We start from the raw sequence: 22,375 nt of genomic DNA, 5'->3' as shown, positions 1-22,375 counted from the left end.
GAAAGCCCTCGCATGGAAACGAAGACCAAACATAGCCATAAATAAATAAATAAACTTATTAAAAAAAAAAAGTTAACAGTAAAATAGATAGCTTGACACATCTCTAGTAAACTAAAGACCGAGAAAATATCTGTAATATTAGGAATGAGAGTCAAGCTGTAAGCATAGATACAGATGAGATAAAAATTGTTTGCAGATACTCTACAACTTTTTGCTCATACACTTGCAAATTTAGATGAAATGGATTTTTTCTAGAATAATGTACTTATCAGACTTAACTCTAGAAGAAACGGGAAAACCCCCAAAGACAACAAGTTCAAGAGCATACTCCCCAAATACCAGCCTGCAGTGATTTTACGCATGATTTCTGCTAAGCTTCCTAGGAGCTGTGATTCTTAGGGTGTTTAATTGTTTAGGGTATAGACACTGATCAGAACTCCCATGGTAGGTTAGAACACTCTGATGTCCTTGTGCCGTTGTGGCAGCTCACAAAACAAAACAACAGACCAATTTCACTTAATGTCTCTAGGTTCTCAGTGATTTGTGTTATTCTTGAAATGCAAAAAAATCTCTGTAAGTTAGGACAGGCTAAAAACTTACTTAGCAGCCCTAGAATTATCCTTCATGCTTGAGGGTAACCCTCAAATTACCAGTTTTTTCAGGTTGCCATGACTCAGGTTACACGCCTGTGGGTTTCTTGCCCTTAAGTTTACAAATCCTTAGTTGAGTTGAACTGGAGCCCTGATTCTCCAGACTTTTTCCGAGGTTAAAATGGAGAACATTGTGCTTTTAGCTTCACAGACACCTGTATCTTAGACTAAATTAGTGGAAGCAGAATTCTCCTTTGTTCTAGGCTGAGTGGGACACATGGGGGAAGTGATTCATAGAGCTGGCTTCACATTGTAAAATGTAAAATATTTAAATATTTATTTTACACTTCGTCGTTATTTGTATTTGTGTCTGTCTCTTCTCTCAGAATCTGAGCTCCTTGGGGGCTATGTAGAAAAAATGTGACTGTAATTATGTTTGGGGGACAGATCTTGATAAAAACATGCCAGAGAGGGTTTAGCATAGATTGGTTACAATTATTTGACTTAACTGGGAGATGAGATGTTCCAGTCCAGTCTGGTTACTTGAAGCTCAGTACCTTTTACACTAATTACTGTCACTTAGGAAAGTATTAGAATGCATCAGAAAATACTACAGCAAGTAACTTAATCTCTGCGTATTAAGGGAGCATTGTTGGATGGAATAGTCCCATATAGTTGTGCAATTCTAAAAACTTCCAGAGCTGCGTGGGAACTTAAAAATAGTCTTTCCCAAACTTGCCTACATTCCTCACTCTTCATTTTTACAGATGTAAAAAGTGGGCCCTAGAGAGGGTTCTAACATTGCTTTTAGGTTCTACAACTAGAGCTCATGGTAGAACTAGAACCTGGGTCTTCAGACGTCTGGGTCAGGGTGTGGTCAGTAAAGTTCACTTCTCCCACACCCGTCAGCCTTGCGCCCCCGGCACAGGAGTGTGGAGGAGCCACCAGGGGCCCAGGTGGCCACTGGATCTTGGCATCGAGCACCACTAGTCTTTACTGAACACAGATACCGTGTAGTAGTTCATTGCACTTGCGGCTGTTTTCACTAGACATGCGGTATACTGTACTCTAAATGCTTTCTCTTCTAAATTCAAGAACTAAGTTTAAATAAAACAGTGTGCAGACTGGGGAAGTATTGGAGTCAGGGTGATCGTAATATTTTGATCTGTAACTGCTTCTGGATTTTCAAATCATATGTGTATATGACATATCTATGTTTTTAAAAAAGAAATCACTGTGTTTTCTATATATGACTGTGCATATGTGTGAGTGTGTGTAATGGTGTATGCTGCCACCATTTTTGCGGAGCATAGATGTTTGGAAAATATTTTCTTCGAAGTGAGCCAGGCTTTGGTTATCTATTATTTTTTTAATTTATTTATTTTAAATTAAAAGTGGGCTTTTGTTTTGTTTTTAATTAATTAATTAATTAGTTAATTATTTACTTACTTATTTGGTTGCACCGGGTCTTAGTTGCAGCAGGCGGGCTCCTTAGCTGTGGCTCATGGGCTCCTTAGTTGCAGCTCGCCAGCTCCTTAGTTGCAGCATGCAAACTCTTAGTTGCGGCATGCAGGATCTAGTTCCCTGACCAGGGATTGAACCCCGGGCCCCCTGCGTTGGGAGCGCAGAGCCTTGACCACTGCACCACCAGGGAAGTCCCTGGTTATCTATTATTTTAAACCTCAGCGCTGTAATGATTGATCTTCCAAGTTTATATTCATGTTTTAATCATATTGATATTAGTGCATTTATCTTGCTTTTTCTTTCACATATTTGTCTAACCTAGTATACCAAATTTATTTTATATGTTATGTGTGATATATAATATGTGTTATGTTTGTCATCATTTTGTTCTTTTGTGGTTTATGGTAGCTCTTGTAAGACTAAGTTGTATTTTCCCCAAGCACCATAACAAGATAAAACTTTTTCTTCTGTTAGTATAGAAGGAATTTTAGGAAGTTTTAAGGACATCTCTAGTTTGTTTTTGAGGCATATTAGCTGAAATTTATCCATGCCTTTCTTTAAGATTAGTAGTTTCCTTAAAATAAAATACACACATATATATATATATATAAAGGGACTGATGGTCTAGTAGAAATGACATAATGAGGCCAAGACCTTAGGGGTTTTATGTATGTTTAATTCACCTTTAATTTTTTTCTTCAAAGATTACGACCTTATAATTAGCCTAGCTTTTTAACAGAACTTTGTAAAATTATTAGACGTGAAAAATAAAGCATCGGAAAAATGAAGCCTGTTATTTCACTTTCTGAGGAGCTCAAGGTGGGACCCCTACCCTCACCCCCAAAGATCGCAGAATCATCTGGGGTTCTGTTTAAAAATAACTATGCCTGGATGCTGCCCAGAGGCTGTACTTCTGTGTCTAGTGGGGAGACACTAAGGGAACAGCTGTATGTACTAGGTTGTAATTCTGTGTCTAGCGGGGAGACACTAAGGGAACAGCTGTATGTACTAGATTGTACTTCTGTGTCTAGCGGGGAGACACTAAGGGAACAGCTGTATGTACTAGGTTGTAATTCTGTGTCTAGCGGGGAGACACTAAGGGAACAGCTGTATGTACTAGGTTGTACTTCTGTGTCTAGCGGGGAGACACTAAGGGAACAGCTGTATGTACTAGATTGTACTTCTGTGTCTAGCGGGGAGACACTAAGGGAACAGCTGTATGTACTAGATTGTAATTCTGTGTCTAGCGGGGAGACAGTAAGGGAACAGCTGTATGTACTAGATTGTACTTCTGTGTCTAACGGGGAGACACTAAGGGAACAGCTGTATATACTAGATTGTAATTCTGTGTCTAGCGGGGAGACACTAAGGGAACAGCTGTATGTACTAGGTTGTAATTCTGTGTCTAGCGGGGAGACACTAAGGGAACAGCTGTATGTACTAGGTTGTACTTCTGTGTCTAGCGGGGAGACACTAAGGGAACAGCTGTATGTACTAGATTGTACTTCTGTGTCTAGCGGGGAGACACTAAGGGAACAGCTGTATGTACTAGGTTGTACTTCTGTGTGTAGCGGGGAGACACTAAGGGAACAGCTGTATGTACTAGGTTGTACTTCTGTGTCTAGCGGGGAGACACTAAGGGAACAGCTGTATGTACTAGGTTGTACTTCTGTGTCTAGCGGGGAGACACTAAGGGAACAGCTGTATGTACTAGGTTGTACTTCTGTGTGTAGCGGGGAGACACTAAGGGAACAGCTGTATGTACTAGATTGTACTTCTGTGTCTAGCGGGGAGACACTAAGGGAACAGCTGTATGTACTAGATTGTACTTCTGTGTCTAGCGGGGAGACACTAAGGGAACAGCTGTATGTACTAGATTGTAATTCTGTGTCTAGCGGGGAGACACTAAGGGAACAGCTGTATGTACTAGGTTGTAATTCTGTGTCTAGCGGGGAGACACTAAGGGAACAGCTGTATGTACTAGGTTGTACTTCTGTGTCTAGCGGGGAGACACTAAGGGAACAGCTGTATGTACTAGGTTGTACTTCTGTGTCTAGCGGGGAGACACTAAGGGAACAGCTGTATGTACTAGGTTGTACTTCTGTGTCTAGCGGGGAGACACTAAGGGAACAGCTGTATGTACTAGGTTGTACTTCTGTGTCTAGCGGGGAGACACTAAGGGAACAGCTGTATGTACTAGGTTGTACTTCTGTGTCTAGCGGGGAGACACTAAGGGAACAGCTGTATGTACTAGGTTGTACTTCTGTGTCTAGCGGGGAGACACTAAGGGAACAGCTGTATGTACTAGGTTGTACTTCTGTGTCTAGCGGGGAGACACTAAGGGAACAGCTGTATGTACTAGGTTGTACTTCTGTGTCTAGCGGGGAGACACTAAGGGAACAGCTGTATGTACTAGGTTGTACTTCTGTGTCTAGCGGGGAGACACTAAGGGAACAGCTGTATGTACTAGGTTGTACTTCTGTGTCTAGCGGGGAGACACTAAGGGAACAGCTGTATGTACTAGGTTGTACTTCTGTGTCTAGCGGGGAGACACTAAGGGAACAGCTGTATGTACTAGGTTGTAATTCTGTGTGTAGCGGGGAGACACTAAGGGAACAGCTGTATGTACTAGGTTGTAATTCTGTGTCTAGCGGGGAGACACTAAGGGAACAGCTGTATGTACTAGGTTGTACTTCTGTGTCTAGCGGGGAGACACTAAGGGAACAGCTGTATGTACTAGGTTGTAATTCTGTGTGTAGCGGGGAGACACTAAGGGAACAGCTGTATGTACTAGGTTGTACTTCTGTGTCTAGCGGGGAGACACTAAGGGAACAGCTGTATGTACTAGGTTGTAATTCTGTGTCTAGCGGGGAGACACTAAGGGAACAGCTGTATGTACTAGGTTGTTTATTGCAGCCCTGCAGTAGTGTACAGTTAGCAACAGGCAGAATGTCCGCCAGAAGTGCATTAAGGGAACTGGGTATACTGGTACAGTGGAGTTCCTTGCCGGCATCCAAAGGGTGATGGGAATGATGTCATATATAATGACTTGGAGAGTTAAGTATATGTATGAAGTATGAACAGATAGTTCCAGAACAGTGTGTATGGTTGATCCCACTTATGTTTTCACATTACAGACTCTTTTGTTAGAGTGGATACTAAACTGTTCATTATGGTTGTCTCTGAGGGGTGTTACTGGGCACGTTCTTTTGTTTTTCTTTTTATGATCTTGTGAATTATTTGAGAAAGGGCCAGAGGACTTGCACAAGTGCATATTGGCAAGGGATTGGATAAAGGGATTCGGTTCGTGGAGGGCAGGTGGGACTGGGGAGGAAGCGAAGACAGACTGGGAGACAGAGATGGGCCGGGACAGGAGGCTAGAGCTCCTCAGATTCAGAATGGTCCTGAGGAGCCAGAGCTTCAAGGCAAGCCGTTCGACCACAGACCTGCTGTTTCAGAAAAGAAAGGAGTAACTAAACATTCTGTTTATGGGACCTGTTTATGATGGAGAACTTGTTTGCTGTGGAACGTAGGTTCCAGAAGCCACAGGAGAAAGAGCTGGAAGAACAGTGGGGCTGGAGGGGGGACCCTGCACCAGAATGGGGGTGACTTGGAGAGGAGGGACGTCTGTGGGCCTGACAGGGCTCACAGCTTCAAGGCCTGGCACGGACAGCCAGTCTGAAGTCTCCTGGTAGATTCTGGCGTCAGGCTGCTTCAGTGCAGGCTGGAAGTCAGGGCCTGTTGTGGCAGACGGGCGGGGAGCTCTCCGAAGGTGCTAAATCAGGTGCAGCCTGGAGCCTTAGGGGTGCAGCCTGGAGCCTTAGGGGTGCAGCCTGGAGCCTTAGGGGTGCAGCCCGGAGCCTTAGGGGTGCAGCCCGGAGCCTTAGGGGTGCAGCCCGGAGCCTTAGGGGTGCAGCCCGGAGCCTTAGGGGTGCGGCCCGGAGCCTTAGGGGTGCGGCCCGGCTCTGCCGTCTGACAAGCTTGGCGTCTGTGCTGCAGGCTAGGGAGGTGCTCACCCGGAGCCCCGCTTTGCTAGCTGACCTCAGGTCTGACCGGGAGGCAGTGAAGCCCTGCACAGCCGTGCCCCCAGCACCCAGCATGGCTTTTTTTTGTTTTTGATGTGGGAAATGGCAAAAGCAATACTTTTGTTTTCTTATTTGTGAATATCTTATTTTTTTCCCTATGAAACAGATACAAGACAACTATAGGAGGGCTTTTTACTTTTTAAAAATTACCTTGTGAATTTCATTTACTTTACCTACTTTCACGAATTTATACAATTTATATAAATAATTTATATAACTAATTGCTTAAAATTATTTCACTTTCCTGTGTTGCTTTTTAATGTATATCTTGTCTGATGAAGTCTATAAAATTAATTTCTCACGTTTGTATATTTGTACAGTTCATTTTAATTGTGGGAGGAGAGTTTTAAATTTTTTTATTGGTGTTTTTCTTAGAAATCACTCATTCCGTTAAGTTCAGCAATGAACAAGAAAATGGCTTATCAGATATTACTTGGAGCTTACAGTTTTAATTAAGTGGTACTTTATGCTAATAGTTACTGAACCTGTTTGCATAAGATACCGGGGAACTGTGCCTAACAGTTGCTGTTATGTGTTGCCTGTGGACCTTCCTTGCAGAGCATTTGAGGTTCACAGTTTCACAAGCTTCGCAGTGACCAGAGGCGCCACCCTTTTTGGCTGCCAGTTTGGAAAATACTCACTTGAGTTTTCTGTTCTCTTCATAGAATCTAACATGATTCCCTGAAAGTAGATGTCCAATAAAGGTTGACCGTCAGACCGTGAATCAACGATCTTGGTTGGAATTTGTGCGTGCTTCTTTCCTTCCCTTCTTTCTCTGATTTTGTAAACACTGAGAACAGGATCATTAATATATTCGATCGTATCTACGTGTCCTACTTGGCCAGTGCTCTTTGGCTCAGGGGTACATCCGTGACCATGGGGCAGGCCCCAGGCTCCAGAAGCTCTAGCCCAGGGAGTGGGGAAAGAGAAAAGAGAACCAGCAGCGACAAGTGCTGGGACAGAAATGAGTCAGCGTGGAGGTGGGAAAGTGAGGCTCGTTAAGGATCACATCACGAAGCTGCCTGGGTAGGAGTTGGCGGTGGGTGTGGAGGGAGGTGGGGACCCGTGCCAGGAGGCCGAGCCGGGTGGTCGCAGTGGCCCCGTTCTCGGTGACAGACCACGGGAGGCGGTTGAGCAGATTGCCGTTAGGGTCCCAGCTCACTGTGGCAGGGACCTTCTTCTGTTGGTGATACGAGAAGGCAGAGCAGAACATTCAGGAGGCTGGTCTAGGTGCGTGTCTGACACAGAGCCACGCAGAAGAGTGAACGTGCGTCTGGGTTCGGGAATCAGCCCTTGTACGGCCATCTTGCCTCTGAGCACCAGGCGTGTCAGCCTGTCTGCAGCAGACTTAGCACGTGTGTCCTGGGGAAGGTGGTGGGGTGGACTGAAGGACTGAAGTTTTCTCTTCTTGAGCGCGAGAGAGGAGTTGTTGGGAAAAAGCAGGGCGATGCCGTGACGGGTAGAGCGATGCTGGAGCGCCCGGAGGGAAGATCTTTGCGTGGTTCCCACGCAGCTCCCCAGTCCTGAATCCTCGTGAAATGGGAGAAGGTTTGGCAGCTCATCGAGTGTGTGCCCTGTGGATTGTACACACATCACAAGGGAGGTTCTGTTATTTTTTTAAATTTTTTTATTTTTTGGCCGTGTCACACAACGTGTGGGATCTTAGCTCCCCAACCAGGATCGAACCTGTGCCCCCTGCCTTGGGAGGGCAGAGTCTTAACCACTGGACCGCCAGGGAAGTCCCACAAGGGAGGTTCTGAATTCTCTTTGAAAAGTAAATGAGCTTCTCATGCAGCATCGGGAAGTGCGGGTCCGTTCAGTTACGTCTCACGTGCGAGTGAAGCAATTTCTATTTCTATGTCGAATCCTCTCCAGCTTTGCCGTCTTTCCCCCCGTTGTTCGAGAATGGTAGCAGTGGAAATAGAAACGAGGAAACAAGTTTAAGAACACTGGAGAAGTGGGATCTCCAGGACTGGCAAATGGCAAACGTAACGAGCGGCTCCAAGAGTCTGAAATCCCTGGCCCCCGCATGACTAGGAGGATGGGGTTCCTTACGTACAGCTAGGAGAGTTGGGAGGAACAAGCAGGTTTTAGGGGACAGGATTGAGCCGTAACCCGCACTGTTAGGGACAGTCTGGACAGCAGTGTGTGAGGAGGTGCCTGTTGGTGATCATCGCAGGGAAGTGAATGGCACAGCCCAGGGAGCAGGGAGCATGGGCAGTCCAGAGTCTTGGCTGACAGCTGCGTTGTCTGGGAGAGAGAGGAGCAGCCCAGGTAGAACTGACAATATGCGTCTTCCTCTTGTTGTTCCAGGTGAACATTAAGTAATTCAGAGGGTTCAACTGTATGTTTGTCCTGAATTTCATAAATAATTCAATTGCTTGATCAAGACATACTTATTACACGGTCAACGTAAGGGCATTCTTTATTCATTGAAAGTATGTAAAACCTGAAATATTTAAGGTTGTAATTTTGCTGTTTACAGATTTTCTTTTAATAAAATTTCTATGAAAACCCTGACTTTCTTAGAACAAAAAATCATGTTGGAATCATTTCTGTCTTGAATTTGTTATAGTACCTAGGGTACAGTCTTCATACTGAACAAATAAGGGACTTAAAAACTCTGATTAACCTAAATGTTGATGTAGCTGTATAAATTGCATGCCAACAGATGCTCATATAGAAAGTTAAATGTAGAAATCCATGAAAAATTGGCTCTAGAACAAAGAGAAGTAATTGTGACAGTATAAATGTTCCTTATGTCAAAAGAGTATCTATCTTATATTAACTCTATTAAGTGTTTCCTGATAGGTGTTCTTTAAATAGCGAGTTCCTAACACAAATTAAAATAGCAATTAGTCGCAACATTGGAATCTAGCTCTTCAGGATTTTTTATCTTCTGGGTAAAGCAGATGCCGTTTGACATTTATTAGTAGCATTGACAGTGAATTATTCCTGATTTTCTTTTGGTTTGTAGGTCTTATCCAGCCCATTCCAAGAAACCAGCTTTTTCAAAGTTATTTTAATAATAATTTTGTAAATGAAGCAGATAGACCATACAAGTGTTTTTACTGTCATCGTGCCTATAAAAAATCTTGCCATCTTAAACAACACATCAGGTAAGGTAACATAGATTCAGAGATGGAAATTTATAGTTACAGTGATTTAGTGATCTGGTGACTTGTGGAAATACTAAGAATGGTAGTGTTAGCTTTTGTTATTTAAAATGTCACTCTTGACCCCAGAATATTTACTGATAATTGATATTTTCATTCTTCAGTGTCTTGACCAAAATGTTTTACCCACAAACCGCCACTGAATTTTATTTACACTCCTATTATATTTCAGTATTTGCAATCTCTGGGACATGTCAGAGAAGTATGGGGTTTGTTTCATTAGGATTATGCTCTTTCACAGTTTTTCGGCTGTATTCATCAGGTGCTAGCAACAGTGAAAAGGAAGTATTGATAGAAACCTGATCACGAGAGACAGTGAGGGGTCATGAGAAGAGGACAGAACGTAGAAGAGGATGTGGGGTCTGGTTTTGTGTCGGTTGTATGCGAGCCCCAGGACTTCAGATGAGTCACCTGAGCGCTGAGTCTCAGGTCCCGTTGTGGGGACGTGAGAGCTGAGTCTCTGCTGCTGAGCTCAGCAAAGGGGTGGCCAAGGGAGAGAATTACTAGAGTGCGTGCTAAATTAGGAAGCAGTGTGAAAGCGTAAGACGCTTATTCATTACCATTTTTATTCTTTTTAGATCACATACAGGTGAAAAGCCTTTTAAATGTTCTCAGTGTGGAAGAGGCTTTGTTTCTGCAGGAGTGCTCAAAGCACACGTCCGAACGCACACTGGACTTAAATCTTTCAAGTGTCTGATATGTAATGGAGCTTTCACTACTGGTGGTAGCTTACGGCGACATATGGGCATCCATAACGACCTTCGTCCCTATATGTGTCCCTATTGCCAGAAAACATTTAAGACCTCACTAAATTGCAAAAAGCACATGAAAACCCATAGGTAGGTATAATTCTGATGGTCACTTTTTAACAATCCTTATAATTCCCAGATGATGGTGGGGAGCATTTTGAAGAAATAGTTGTCTTTGTTTCCTTTATTATTACTTCTAGCGGGAGGTGTATGAGCTAAAGAAACTTCTGTATCAGTGTTTAATGACCTATTGAGAGCCATAGACTAAAGCACATCATTTGTATTTTTAATGTAGTGTTGAAGTAGTCAGTGTTGGCCTAAATGCTTTCTAAACTCTCTTAAAACTGCTAATCAGTAGTAGATAAAATGCTAGATAGACAGTGTCTACTATAATGAGGTAATGAAGATTTCAAAAAAGAAAATCTTGGTCAACTCTGTGATCTCTAGGCATATCATTAGTGTTATCTGAATGGTAATTATTGTAGGTTGTTGACAGAAAGAAAATATGTTTTAGCTAACACATAAATCCATCATTAAAGCTAACTTAGATTTTTGCTTGCTTAGAGGGCTGCCTCATCTGTAAATGGAGGTGACCCAAAGAGCCCTTACAGAGGCACATTTCTGACTGTGTCTGGAGCTTATTCAGTGGTGCTTCTGTGAAGCCACAGAATTCTGTATTGTAACGGAAAGCCTGGACAAGGTGACCACGACCACCTCCTAGGAGACTTTGAAAACAAGAGTTACCAGGCTTACCAGGAAAGAATATTAGCCTTCTGCCCTAGAATGTTTACCTTTGAGCCGTATTTTAACCCGGATGTCTGTGTCCAGGTATTACCTACCAAACAAAACTCCCAACTGTTAGAATAAGGTAACTCTGAGAAAGAGTGTTTTGGTTTTATCCCTCTGGATGCCAAAGCACACTTGACAGAATGGACTGTCCTCGATTTTGGCACGGTTGATTGTGTAGCCGAGGAGTTTAAGTGCTTCTCGAGACCATCTAGGGAATATGAGATTGGTGGTGTCAGTTGGGGGACGCTTGCCAATCATATATCCAGTTATACTTGGCTGCATTTTATGGAGGAAGTTCTATGCTTCACACGCATTCAGGAACTGGGGAATTCATGGGGGCGGAGACGCTCAGAGTGCGTGCTCCTGCTCCCCGTAGCAGGATCGCCTAAGAGCGGTGCCCTGCTAAGAGAAGTGGGGCGTGGTCACGGCTTGCCCAGAGCATGGTGAATAGTGCCTCTTTCTGCAAGGCGCCTGGCTTTCACGGTGTACTTTTGTGGTAGTGTTGGGAGTACAGCTCACAGGCTCAGAGGCCAGTGGTGTGATTTCTGGGAGGAGGGTCAGCTGCTTTCAGCCAGGTCATCTCTGTCAGTGGGGTGTTGCCTTGGCCACTGCTTGTCCAGGGTTCCGCTGAGGGACGCGAGCCACGCTTACGCCAGGGGAGAGTGTGCGTGACTTTCAGGTGGCAGCGTAAGGACGGGTAGGTCTGTCATTGCAGAGTTGGGGGTTTATCTTACAGATGGCGTGTACTTTGAACCTGCCTGCAAGCAGGCAGCAGCTCCAGTCGTTTGATCCCTTTGTTTGAAGTCTTGGAAATTCCTAAAAGGCTATATACACTTACATTAAAAATAAAAAGTCTCTGTAGTAAGAGTTGTGAAAACACCCAGGCAAACGAACAGAAAACAAGGCTCCACCAGTCACGACAGAGGGCACATTTCCTCTCCTTCGGGGTGGTGGAGGGGACCCCGTGAACCCATGGCACCACTGTACAGTCACCCTGTGGTGGAGGTGTGACAGTGCGTGTTCTTTCCTTTGCTGCTTTTCAGTACATTTTTGTTACCGCCCTCCTCAGTAAAAGTAGTTGAGAAGTGACTGTTTTTGATATCAGAAAATGAAGAGGAAAGGCTTTTGGAGCTCAGAATGGAATCCTGAATCGGCAGATTCACGTGATTCTGGCATCCAGAGTCGGGTAGAGCTTGTGTGAGTCTGACTGGAGTAGCCCCTTCATGGCTGAGATACTGCACAGCCTGTTAATCAGATCATTGTTTGACCTGGGGTTTTTTGTTTGTTTTTCCCCCAGTTTTTTTGATTCATTCACTGAATTCATTGTTCATTTTTCTCTTTGAAAGAGAAATTGTTGGCCTTGATGAACATATGCCGGGTATGTTTTGTACACGTGAAAGTAATATTAACAGGACTAATGATCTTGCAGAAAACCATCGCGGCCACATGCCTCGTGGTCCAGGTCCTGCAGCCTGTGGCCCACTGGCCAGTGAGCCGCGCACGGCCTGGCAGGCTGCAGGAGGGCCCCGTCTCTCCCGTGCGTGTGTGTAGCGCTGAAGGCAGCCTGTCAGGGCGCTGCCGCATCTCGTGCACTTCTTGTTTTGAACACCTCAGCTCATCGCAGAATTTGAATTGGGAGAGTTGAGCTTTGAAACGTGGCATCTTTTGTATCGTTCAGACTTTGAAAAATCCTTGTTGCCTTCAGGCCCCTATAGTCTGTGAAAGCGCTTAGCGATAAGGGCACGTGGGTTTTCTTTCAGATTATTTGTAGTGTTTAGCTCTCAACTGGATTGCCGCCGCGACTTCAAAGTGAAACAGTTTAAAATGAAAACTGTCACTGAACAAATCGCACGTCGCGTGCCCGCGGTGTTTGACAGCAGCTGACGCTGCGGACTGTTGTCCATTTTTTGAAGATTTGAGCTTGCCCAGCAGCTCCGGCAGCACCAGCAGGCCTGCCCGCTAGACGACGGCGCCGTGGACCAGCAGGGCATGCACGTGCCCGCCCAGCTGCAGGTGGGGATTGAGAACGCCGTGCTGCAGCCGACCGCTGAGGCCGTGGCCGACAACCCCGGGGCCGTGCTGGACCTGGGGCCGCCTGCCGGCGTGGAGGCGGGGCTCGGCCAGCAGATGGCGGGTCAGCCTTTGGAAGCAGATGAAGGTGAGCGGTTCAGGGCTTTTAACTCTCAGGAGTTTTGCAGCCCTTCGTACTCCAGTCCCCGCTGGCCCTCTCGTCTCTGACCTTTTAAAGCGCAGTTTGTGCCGTGTGTCTGAGCGTGAGAGAGTCTGCGGTGCCTTTAGAATGGTAGAAACGGGACCTTTCGATACGCGCTGCTTGTCACCCACTTTCACCCCTGAGCCTACCGCGAGAGAGTCTTTGGTTTTCACTGAGCGCCCATCTGCGTGATCACGCGTGTCCTGGTGCGCGGCTCCCGGACTTGCCAGCGTGAGGCCGTGGGCTGGGTGCTGCTGGCTGCGGGAGCTGAGGCCCCTCGGCCAGCGCGCTGCCTCCTGTGGGGAGACCTCGCTGCAGAAAGACGCCGGCTCACCGGGGGGACGGTGAGCTCAGTGACAGAGTCGGCTCAGGCTTCCGGCCTCCTGCGGGCCTGACAGACGGTTGGCCGGTCAGCTTGCTGTTTGCTTTATGGGCGTCCCAAGAAGTATTTGGTCTGTGAGCAGGGTTTTGTACTTTTTAACCCAACATATGTAAGTTTGTACCCTCTGTATGAATTGTCTTCCTACTGTCTTTTCCAAACAAGGAGGCTGCTTTTTGGAAACTTACCGAAGCATCCTTTTGGACAGGTTGGTAGATGTGGAGCGGCTTCCGGGTTTACGAATCTCCCGCCCTCGTCTGTGCTTCTTGTCTTCAGACAGGCTTGTGGTCCAGCAGCGCACCCTGGAGGGGCACGTGGGCCAGTACGAGCAGCAGGCCCCCCCGCCGCAGCCCTTCGAGCCAGCGGGCCTGTCACAGGGTCAGTGGCGGGCTTCCCTGCGGCTCTCCAGTGAGCTGCGCCTGGTTGGGTTTAACCTCACAGCAACCTTGAGTGTTTGTTTTAGTGCTCTGCTCAAATTTATGACCAGTTATCGAACCAGATAACCTCTTGCGTGGGTAGCGTGTGTGTGTGTGTGTACACATGCACGCACACGCTATTTTGTAGTCTGTTCAGATTTTCCAGAAAGGGACTTTAATGACCATTCTACGCCTGGTTTCTAGCCAAGGAAAGGTAATTGAGTAGAAACTGGGACTTGTTTGTGGCTGGTGTGTCAGCCTGCCCTGCAAGGATGGGAGCTGAGCGTAGCCTCTTGCCTGTGAGCAGGTCACTTTAGAGCCTGCTGATAAAAACTAATAATCCTGATTCCCGTTCAGAAAGTAGACATGTTCCTTTAAATACCTTTATTTGTAAAACCAACCTTTTTTGGTTTTGTGTGTGTGTGCAACTTTAGTATTTTTTGTAGAACTCATGTCTTCTAATTTATTTCAGGTTTTACAGTGACTGATGCATACAATCAACAGACTCAGTTTCCACCCGTCCAACAGTTACAAGATTCTAGCACACTGGAGTCTCAAGCCCTGTCCACGAGCTTCCATCAGCAGAACTTACTTCCGGTTCCTAGCTCTGATACCATTAATGTAGTGAGTATTGCAGAAGTCTCATCATTGAGCAGATTCTATCTTATTCTTCACTGTAATTATTTAAAATTTGCTTACTTAAGAGGGCATGTTAACTTGTTGCAACTTTAAGATTGCTGCATCACCTGTGAAAACCTCAGTGTTTATCAGATAGGGCTTCTGTTCCCTTAAAACATTTTCGTTTTAAGATTCCATTCCCATGATGTGGCTTTACCTTTTTGGTTAAATGTCAGGAAAGTCAGGAGAGTGTAACTGACTTCAGTAACATCTGAAGGATATCACATTGCTTTAGCGAGAAAACCTAAGCATTTTAATTTGTGGAATCTTAAAAGGAACGTGTTAGAATGAAAATATAATGAAGGCTGACATACTAAAGATACATATTTAAATGCATCATTTAAAATTTTCATCTCTCATTCAAGTTGGAGGCATTTAAGTTTTTGTTTTGGTATTGATTTTGCCATTTTTGGAAATCTTTCAGTAGTGGTGAAAATGATTGGCAAATCAATTGTTTTCTTTCTCTCTTTTTTTTAATATTTACTTTTTAAATTTTTTTGGGGCTGTGTTGGGTCCTCGTTGCTGCGTGTGGCCTTTCTCTGGTTGCGGCGAGAGGGGGCTACTCTTGGTTGAGGTGCACGGGCTTCTCATTGTGGTGGCTTCTCTTGTTGCGGAGCACGGGCTCTAGGCACGCGGGCTTCAGTAGTTGTGGCTCGCGGGCTCTAGGGCGCAGGCTCAGTAGTTGTGGCACACGGGGCTTAGTTGCTCCGTGGCATGTGCGATCCTCCTGGACCAGGGCTCGAACCCGTGTCCCCTGCGTTGGCAGGCAGAATTTTTAACCACTGCGCCACCAGGAAGTCCTTGTTTTCTCTCTTTAAAAGCCCCTGTGGGTAACTTTTGCCAAGTGGAGGACCTGGACCCTCCAGTGAAATTTTCAGAGCATGTTTTCCCAGCTCGAAGCTGCGTAATTGACAGTAGGCGCTGAATCTGGGTGGTGGGGGGCATGCCCCTCTGTGGCTTGCCTTCACTCGGCCCTCTGAGCAAGACTGCACACCCGCTCACTCGTGGCTTTTCGGGGCGGGTCCCGGAAGCCAGGGGAAACGCACGCACGCAGACAGGTTCTCCACTGTTCTGGCCCCTCCTGCGCCTGTCCCCTACGTCCTGAAGGTCAGCCTGCGCTCTGTCCGCTGAACATGGGTGTTTCCTGCAGATCTTTGCCCAGTCCCTGGGCTGCACCACCTGTGGCCGGAAAGTGTCGGGTTAAGGGGCTGCTGTCCCCAGACCTGCTGCTCCTGGGCTGGGAACATGCTTTCTCCCCCCGTGATTTTGTGACAAGCGAGGGGACTTAGTATTTTAAGAAAGCAGGCCGTTTTGTTCACTCTCAGTAAGAGTAGAGCAGATGAAAGAGTAGTCTCTTAATATACATAAAAAATATGGAAAGATCAGTTTCATGCTTGGTTAAACTTCGTATTAAAGCAAGTTAATGGAAAATAAAATAAGTATTTCTTCAATAAAATTGGTATAGATGATTTTTGTTATTAATTTGGCCCAAATGATTGCAACGACCTAATTGAGGTTTCTCCCTTTTAAATCCATATTTATGAGTGTTCTTATCCTTAGTTGTTAGGTGTTTGTATTCATTCATAGATGTTCAAGCAGTCCGCTCTGTGCTTCTGCTACGTTTTAGGCAAGTCGTTTGATTCAGGAGTCATCCCAGCAGGAGCTGGAGCTGCAGGCGCCACGTCCCCCGTTCCTGGAGGACAGCGAGGAGCAGAGCCGGCGCTCCTACAGGTACGCACGCTCCTACAGGTACGCATGCTCCTACAGATACACATGCTCCTCCAGGTACGCGCGCTCCTACAGATAAACACGCTCCTCCAGGTACGCACGCTCCTACAGATACACACGCTCCTCCAGGTACGCACGCTCCTACAGATACACACGCTCCTCCGGGTACGCACGCTCCTACAGATACACACGCTCCTCCGGGTACGCACGCTCCTCCGGGTACGTGCGCTCCTACAGGTACGCACGCTCCTCCAGGTACGCACGCTCCTACAGATACGCACGCTCCTACAGATACACATGCTCCTCCAGGTACGCACGCTCCTACAGGTATGTGCGCTCCTCCGGGTATGCGCGCTCCTCCGGGTATGCGCGCTCCTCCGGGTACGCATGCTCAGACCGCAGCCCGTCCTGCTGCTCCCAGCGCCCACCTGCACCATTCCTGCAGCTTCACAAAAGCTCTGGGAAACAGGGTCTATTGTCACCCCCGTTTTATAAAGAAAGTATCTGAGACCAAAGAGACTCACTTGCTAAAGCTTCTACAGCTGGTCAGTGACATGGGCGGGGTTTGGATGCAGCAGCCTGTGCCCGTAAACTACTCTGCTGTAGCTTTCTGTCCCCACTCTAGGCCACTGTTACCGTGTCTTCAGAGATAACTTGGATTTATATCGTGCCTTTTTGTCCAAGGCTCTTTGTGTGTTTCATATATAACCTCCTGTTACTTTAGTCACACTTCCATTTATTCACTTCCATTTATTCCATTATTCATACTTGTTGAATAATGTTTAACTTGGGATTTTGCATCGGTATTTTTAAGTGAGATTAGTATAATATTTTCTCGTGATTCCTTTGTGACATCTGCTTGGGCGTTCCTGGACTTCTGGCCATTCATTCATTCATTCCCCATTCGTTCATTCAACATTTATTAAGAACTTGCTGCTGTGTGCTGAGCTGTGTGCTCTGTGTACCTTCCTGTCACAGATTAAAACCTGGAAATGGAAAAAATAGGGAAATAAAATGGAATAAGCTTTCAGAATTTTAAAAAATTTTTTAATAATATGTGAATAGGAATTTTGAAATTTATAATTGTTTCATCCTTAATTTTAATATATTTCATAGCAACTGAGAGGAAAATAACACTACATATTTATATATTATTCAAAATAGCTCTAGTAACATCTGTTTGGTAAAGTATTTTATCAACTAAAGAGTATACGAACTGACATTTCCAAGTGTCTAGACTCAGAGGTGATTCTGACCCTAATGCAGCGGACGGGTTCGTAGCATCTTATGACTTGGTAAAGAAAATAGCACATGATAAATTCCCTGTTATGTTTAAAGGAATAGTTCGTAGTTAATCAAATTTTATTTCTCCTGGAGGATTGCTATAGGTTTTACTAACTTTGAAATAATAAAATATGTTTAAGGGTACAGTCTGAGCAGAATTTGATCTAACAAGTTTTTCTTCCTAGTATTTCAGAGTTTTAAATGTTGGAGAGCATACCTGGTTTCTGTAACAGTTATGCCTGATTGTTTACTGATTGTTGGTGAAGAGTGTTTGCTTTTCTTCCCTTCTCAGGTGTTGCATTTGTGATCATGCTGTGAATTAACATGGTCTGTGTTGTGTATATAGATGTGACTATTGCAACAAAGGCTTTAAGAAGTCCAGCCACTTGAAGCAGCACGTGCGGTCACACACCGGGGAGAAGCCCTACAAGTGCAAGCTCTGTGGACGTGGCTTCGTTTCCTCTGGGGTCCTCAAGTCCCACGAGAAGACACACACAGGTCATTGTCTGCCTCGCACTGGATGTAAACACAAGGAAAACCATACGTGATTCTAGAGCATATGAATTCTAGCGCATTTTCGTCACACCCCTCAGGGCCCCCAGCCCCAGGCAACCACTGACCTGTCTCCTGTCCATGTGGATTTGCCTGTTCCGGGCTCTTCCTGTAAACGGAACCATATGACACGGTGCCCTTTGTCACTGGCTTCCCTCACTCAGCAAGCACGTGTTCAGGGTCCACCCGTGTTGTGGCACGGGTCCCACTTATTTGTATAGCCGACTGGTAGTCCACTGTGTGGAGAGGCCGTGTTCTGCTTGTCCGCTGCTCAGCTGTTGGACAGCTGTGGTGTTGCCGTTTTTCGGCCGTCAGGAGTAATCTTGGCCATGAACGTTTTGTGCGTCTCTGTGTGGATGCAAGTTTTCGCTTCTCTGTTTAGGAGTGGACTTGCTTGGTCATACGCTAGCTGTTTAAACCTTGGGGTTTACCAAACCAGAGTGGCCTTTCCAGAGTGGCCGCACCATTTTCCTTGTCCACCAGCAGTGATTTCACATCTTGTCAGGGCTTAGTATGGTCTGTCTGCTTCATTATGACCGTCCGTCTTCTTAAAATAACCTCTTCTTGAAAGACCCTCAATTCCTAAAAATTGGGGACCACAGCAAGTACATGCTCTTCGGTTTTGCAGCTTGTTGAGCGCATCTTTGCTTTGATTGCGTACGGTTTTCAGGTAATGAACGTGTTCTGACCCCGTCTCTGCTGTCGCAGGAGAAAAGGCGTTCAGCTGCAGCGTCTGCAACGCTTCCTTCACAACCAACGGCAGCCTCACCAGGCACACGGCCACGCACATGAGCATGAAGCCCTACAAGTGTCCGTTTTGCGAGCAGGGTTTCCGAACCACAGTTCATTGTAAAAAGCACATGAAGAGGCACCAGACAGTCCCCTCGGCTGGGTCAGCACCGGGAGAGGCGGAAGGAGGAGGTGTGGTCCCTTTGTTGATTCAGGTTTATCATCAGCCGATGCTGAAACTTAGTGATTAACTCATTTCAGAGGTGATTTGTACCAGTATATTAACTTATTTCATTTTCTGATTATGAAAGCAATCATAATTTGCTCTTTGAAAGAAAGATTCAGGGAGGCACGAAGAGGAAAACTTCTTACCTCACTGGTCACCAGGCACCAAAATACCAGCATCCCCGCACAGGGCAGGCTGTCGCCCACGCACGCACGTACGCACGCGTAGGTGGACCTGAATTCCCTATTAGGAAATCACCTTAAATGCAGTGTTGTCGTCTATGGGTGTTTATTACAGGCGAATTTGAGATTAGTGAGCACGGATGTACATCAGTTCTAACAACTGCACGGAATTCCATTGTGTTTCATTACACAGTTTCCTGTTGCTGGACGCACAGTGGCTGCCCAGTGCTGCAGTGTAACAGGAAGAGCTGGCGGTCAGGGGGCTTTAACCCTCGACGCTGTGCTTATTCACCACGCACATTCTCATCTGATCGACACGAGATACCGTGAAGCTAACTTAAACGGTAGACGAGCTGATGGCCCCAGTTCCCACACCAAGTATAGTAATCCCAGGAGGATTATTTTGTGCTTATGCTTTTTGTACCTATGAGATGATTTCTTTTTAGCAAGTTCCAGAGTGAAATTACAGTGACAGAACGTGCACCTTGCATATTCTGACACATGGCGCCAGTGCACAGCGTTTTAAATTTTTTAAACGACCTTGTTCCATACGCAGCGTGAGTTATGCTGTTGATAGTTTACACGGTGTCCCGGGGCCTGGGCTCCTGTCTGTGCTGCGGCCAGCAGTGTGCGCCTCAGGCCCTTGGCACTTGATGCTGGCAGAGTGAGCGTGCTGAGATGGGGGCGCGACTCGGAGGGCCATCCGTCAGTTTTTAGTTCACTGTTTTGGTTCTGACCGCCGTCCATTTTGCTGTTTAGTGTTTCTGCTGTTTTTTAAAAAAATTTTTTAGCCATCTGTGGAATAATAAAGTCCCCCTGTCCCCCGTCCCCTGTCCCCAGCCAAACCTTTTTTTCCTTCTCAGTTACATTTTAACAGCAGCTTATTCTTTTTTTTAATGGATGTAAATATATCCTTACATTTCACTGAGAGAACACTTAAACATACATTTTTTTAAGTGTTTTTTTTCCTTTCAGTAAGTCTTTTTAATTGGTGGCTGTTGGCTAATTATCAGTTTGGTCTCTTCCTTTGGGCTGCTCATCTTCTTACGCTAATTCACTTTGCGCCCGTGTTGATAAGTGAACGTCTGTGTGTATGAGCACTGTTGACTCGTGCGGACACTGACCCTGTCGGAGCCCGCTGCCGGCCTGCTGGCAAGGCTGGCAGGAGACGGGCAGCCACGGCGTCTGCCCTTGTCGGTGACCCCTCCCCCGAGGCATGGCCTTTCCGCCCTGACCAGCTTCTCAACAGACAGTGGTGGGGAAAGACCCTTTACCATCCCAAATATAGCCTCACTGAGTTGCTAATTTTAACCTTACATATTTAAGTTAAATGTTTAGTTTTAGTTGTTCTGTTACAACTTAGTTTTTTGATTAGGATTTGATCCTTTTTCCTACATTTTGTTTAGAGATGGGTCTGGAGGAAGAGGAAGACAGTTCTGAAAGAAATGTGTCCAGAAAGGCTCGTCCCGAGGTCATCACCTTCACAGAGGAGGAGACGGCGCAGCTGGCCAAGATCCGGCCGCAGGAGAGTGCCACCGTGTCAGAGCAGGTGCTGGTGCAGTCGGCCGCCGAGAAGGACCGCATCAGCGAGATGAAGGACAGGCAGGCAGAGCTGGAGGCCGAGCCCAAGCACGCCAACTGCTGCTCCTACTGCCCCAAGAGCTTCAAGAAGCCCAGCGACCTGGTCAGGTGCGGTGCAGGCCCCGCGGCCCGGGTGGACGTGCGGGCTGGGCGCTCCTCTGCAGCCCCTGCTGCGCTGTCTGAACCTGGTGCCTCTAGAGCGGCTCCTGCCTTTCCTCAGTTCTGGTTTCAGGCCCGTGTGCGCTTTGAGGCTTCCTTGCGAGCTCATTCAGCACGTTAGCTAGAGGTTTGCTTGCTCTGTGGGTTGCTTGCGCTTATTTCTGTGTGACGGTGGTAGCAGTAAAAGAGAATTAAAGATCATTTCCTGAGGCAGACGCGGCGCTGAGCCCAGCCTGGCAGGCGCACAGAACAGCAGCGGGTGCCTGCCCGCCCCGCTGGGCGACCGGTCCGTATGGCGCGAGGCTTGCTCGCACGGGGCGGTGGCCCGAGCGCTGGGGGTCGAGGCCACGTCAGCCGCGAGGCGGTGATTGGCGTGCGGTCTGGCGGAGCGGCGGAGGGCAGCCGGCAGCCGGGCCCCAGGAAGGAAGGCCGCAGTGCAGCGCTCTCTTCAAGCGTTTGGAGGCTTCTCGTTCACGGTGCGGGGGGGCCGGGGGGGCGCTCGTCTTTAGCCTCAGGAGGTGGAGCTGCTGGGTGAGGGGTACAGGGTGACTGAAGGGAGGAGCCGTCGGGATTTCAGGGCGGGTAGTGATAGAGCCGGCGGCTTCGGAAAGCCAAACGGGCGTCTTCCTGCCCCTCTGTCGCACAGAGCCCTGCACGTGACGGGAGGGCAGGCGGGCCGCCGAGAAGCTGCTAGGCTGGAAGTGCCCGTCGCGTGAGCGCAGCCAGCATCCCCTGCCCTGTGTTCCTGCCGGCCGGGAAGGGACGTGTGCCAGCGAGAGAGGGACGGGTAGACGGGCGAGGGGCCGTGGGCACGGCAGGCCGAGCTGGGTCGCGGGGCCGAGACGGCGTCGTGTCCCGGTGGGTGGGGAGGAGGAACGAGCTACGAAGATGACGGCGTGACTCCGAGGCCGAGAGTGAGACGCTGGAACCTTCCGCTACGGAGAGGACCGGGCGGGGGCCACAGGGGAGCAGCGCGCTGGCTGTGGGGAGGGGCAGGGCCCCAGCGGGAGGCAGGGGTGCGAATCGTGGATGGGGGCGTCCTCTCGCCGCTGTGAAGGCCTGCAGCGCGTGGCCGGCGGGCGGTGCTGACGAGCAGCCAGCCGGGCCAGCAGGTGAGCCCCGGAGGTGGGACTGCTGGCGCCTGCACCCCCGTGAGGGGGCGAGGCGGCAGGTGCTCCTGGAAACCAGAAGCCTGCTGCAGCTGGCAGCCCACCTGCCTTCTCCTTCTGTCCTTCATTTAACAATCCTTCGAGGCTCAGCTGCCCCCACTGTGTACTGGACAGGTGTCCTGGTGAAGCGAACCAGGCCCGAAAACAGCGGAGGAGGCAATGAAGGGAGAACTTTCCCCTCCCCAGAGACAAGTGCTATCAGCAGTTTCTTCTGTGTGTTTTTTCAG

General features: G+C 47.4%; 1 protein-coding gene across 17 annotated transcripts in view; it reads left to right on the top strand.

Annotated features, from left to right (window-relative positions):
• The window catches only part of ZNF236 (zinc finger protein 236), a 104,271-nt gene that overhangs the window by 51,366 nt on the left and 30,530 nt on the right, over window positions 1-22,375 (top strand). For 14 of the 17 annotated variants that reach the window (XR_014234363.1, XM_082355153.1, XM_082355149.1 and 11 more), the window contains 9 exons: window positions 9,117-9,258; window positions 9,894-10,154; window positions 12,767-13,011; window positions 13,721-13,822; window positions 14,333-14,484; window positions 16,166-16,269; window positions 17,897-18,048; window positions 18,811-19,023; window positions 20,646-20,928. Coding sequence is in view for 16 of the 17 variants with exons in the window: in XM_082355153.1 (XP_082211279.1) it covers window positions 9,117-9,258; window positions 9,894-10,154; window positions 12,767-13,011; window positions 13,721-13,822; window positions 14,333-14,484; window positions 16,166-16,269; window positions 17,897-18,048; window positions 18,811-19,023; window positions 20,646-20,928 (1,654 nt within the window). In the remaining variant the exon portion in view is untranslated. The remainder of the gene's footprint in view (window positions 1-9,116; window positions 9,259-9,893; window positions 10,155-12,766; window positions 13,012-13,720; window positions 13,823-14,332; window positions 14,485-16,165; window positions 16,270-17,896; window positions 18,049-18,810; window positions 19,024-20,645; window positions 20,929-22,375) is intronic. The other 3 variants (XM_082355141.1, XM_082355151.1, XM_082355140.1) reach the window with 3 other exon arrangements.

The sequence above is a fragment of the Balaenoptera borealis genome, assembly GCF_965194805.1.
Source record: "Balaenoptera borealis genome assembly, chromosome: 14".
In the NCBI taxonomy this organism is placed as follows: Eukaryota; Metazoa; Chordata; class Mammalia; order Artiodactyla; family Balaenopteridae; genus Balaenoptera; species Balaenoptera borealis.
The sequence above is the reverse complement of the archived record's forward strand: the minus strand, read 5'-3'. Positions and strand labels throughout refer to the sequence as shown.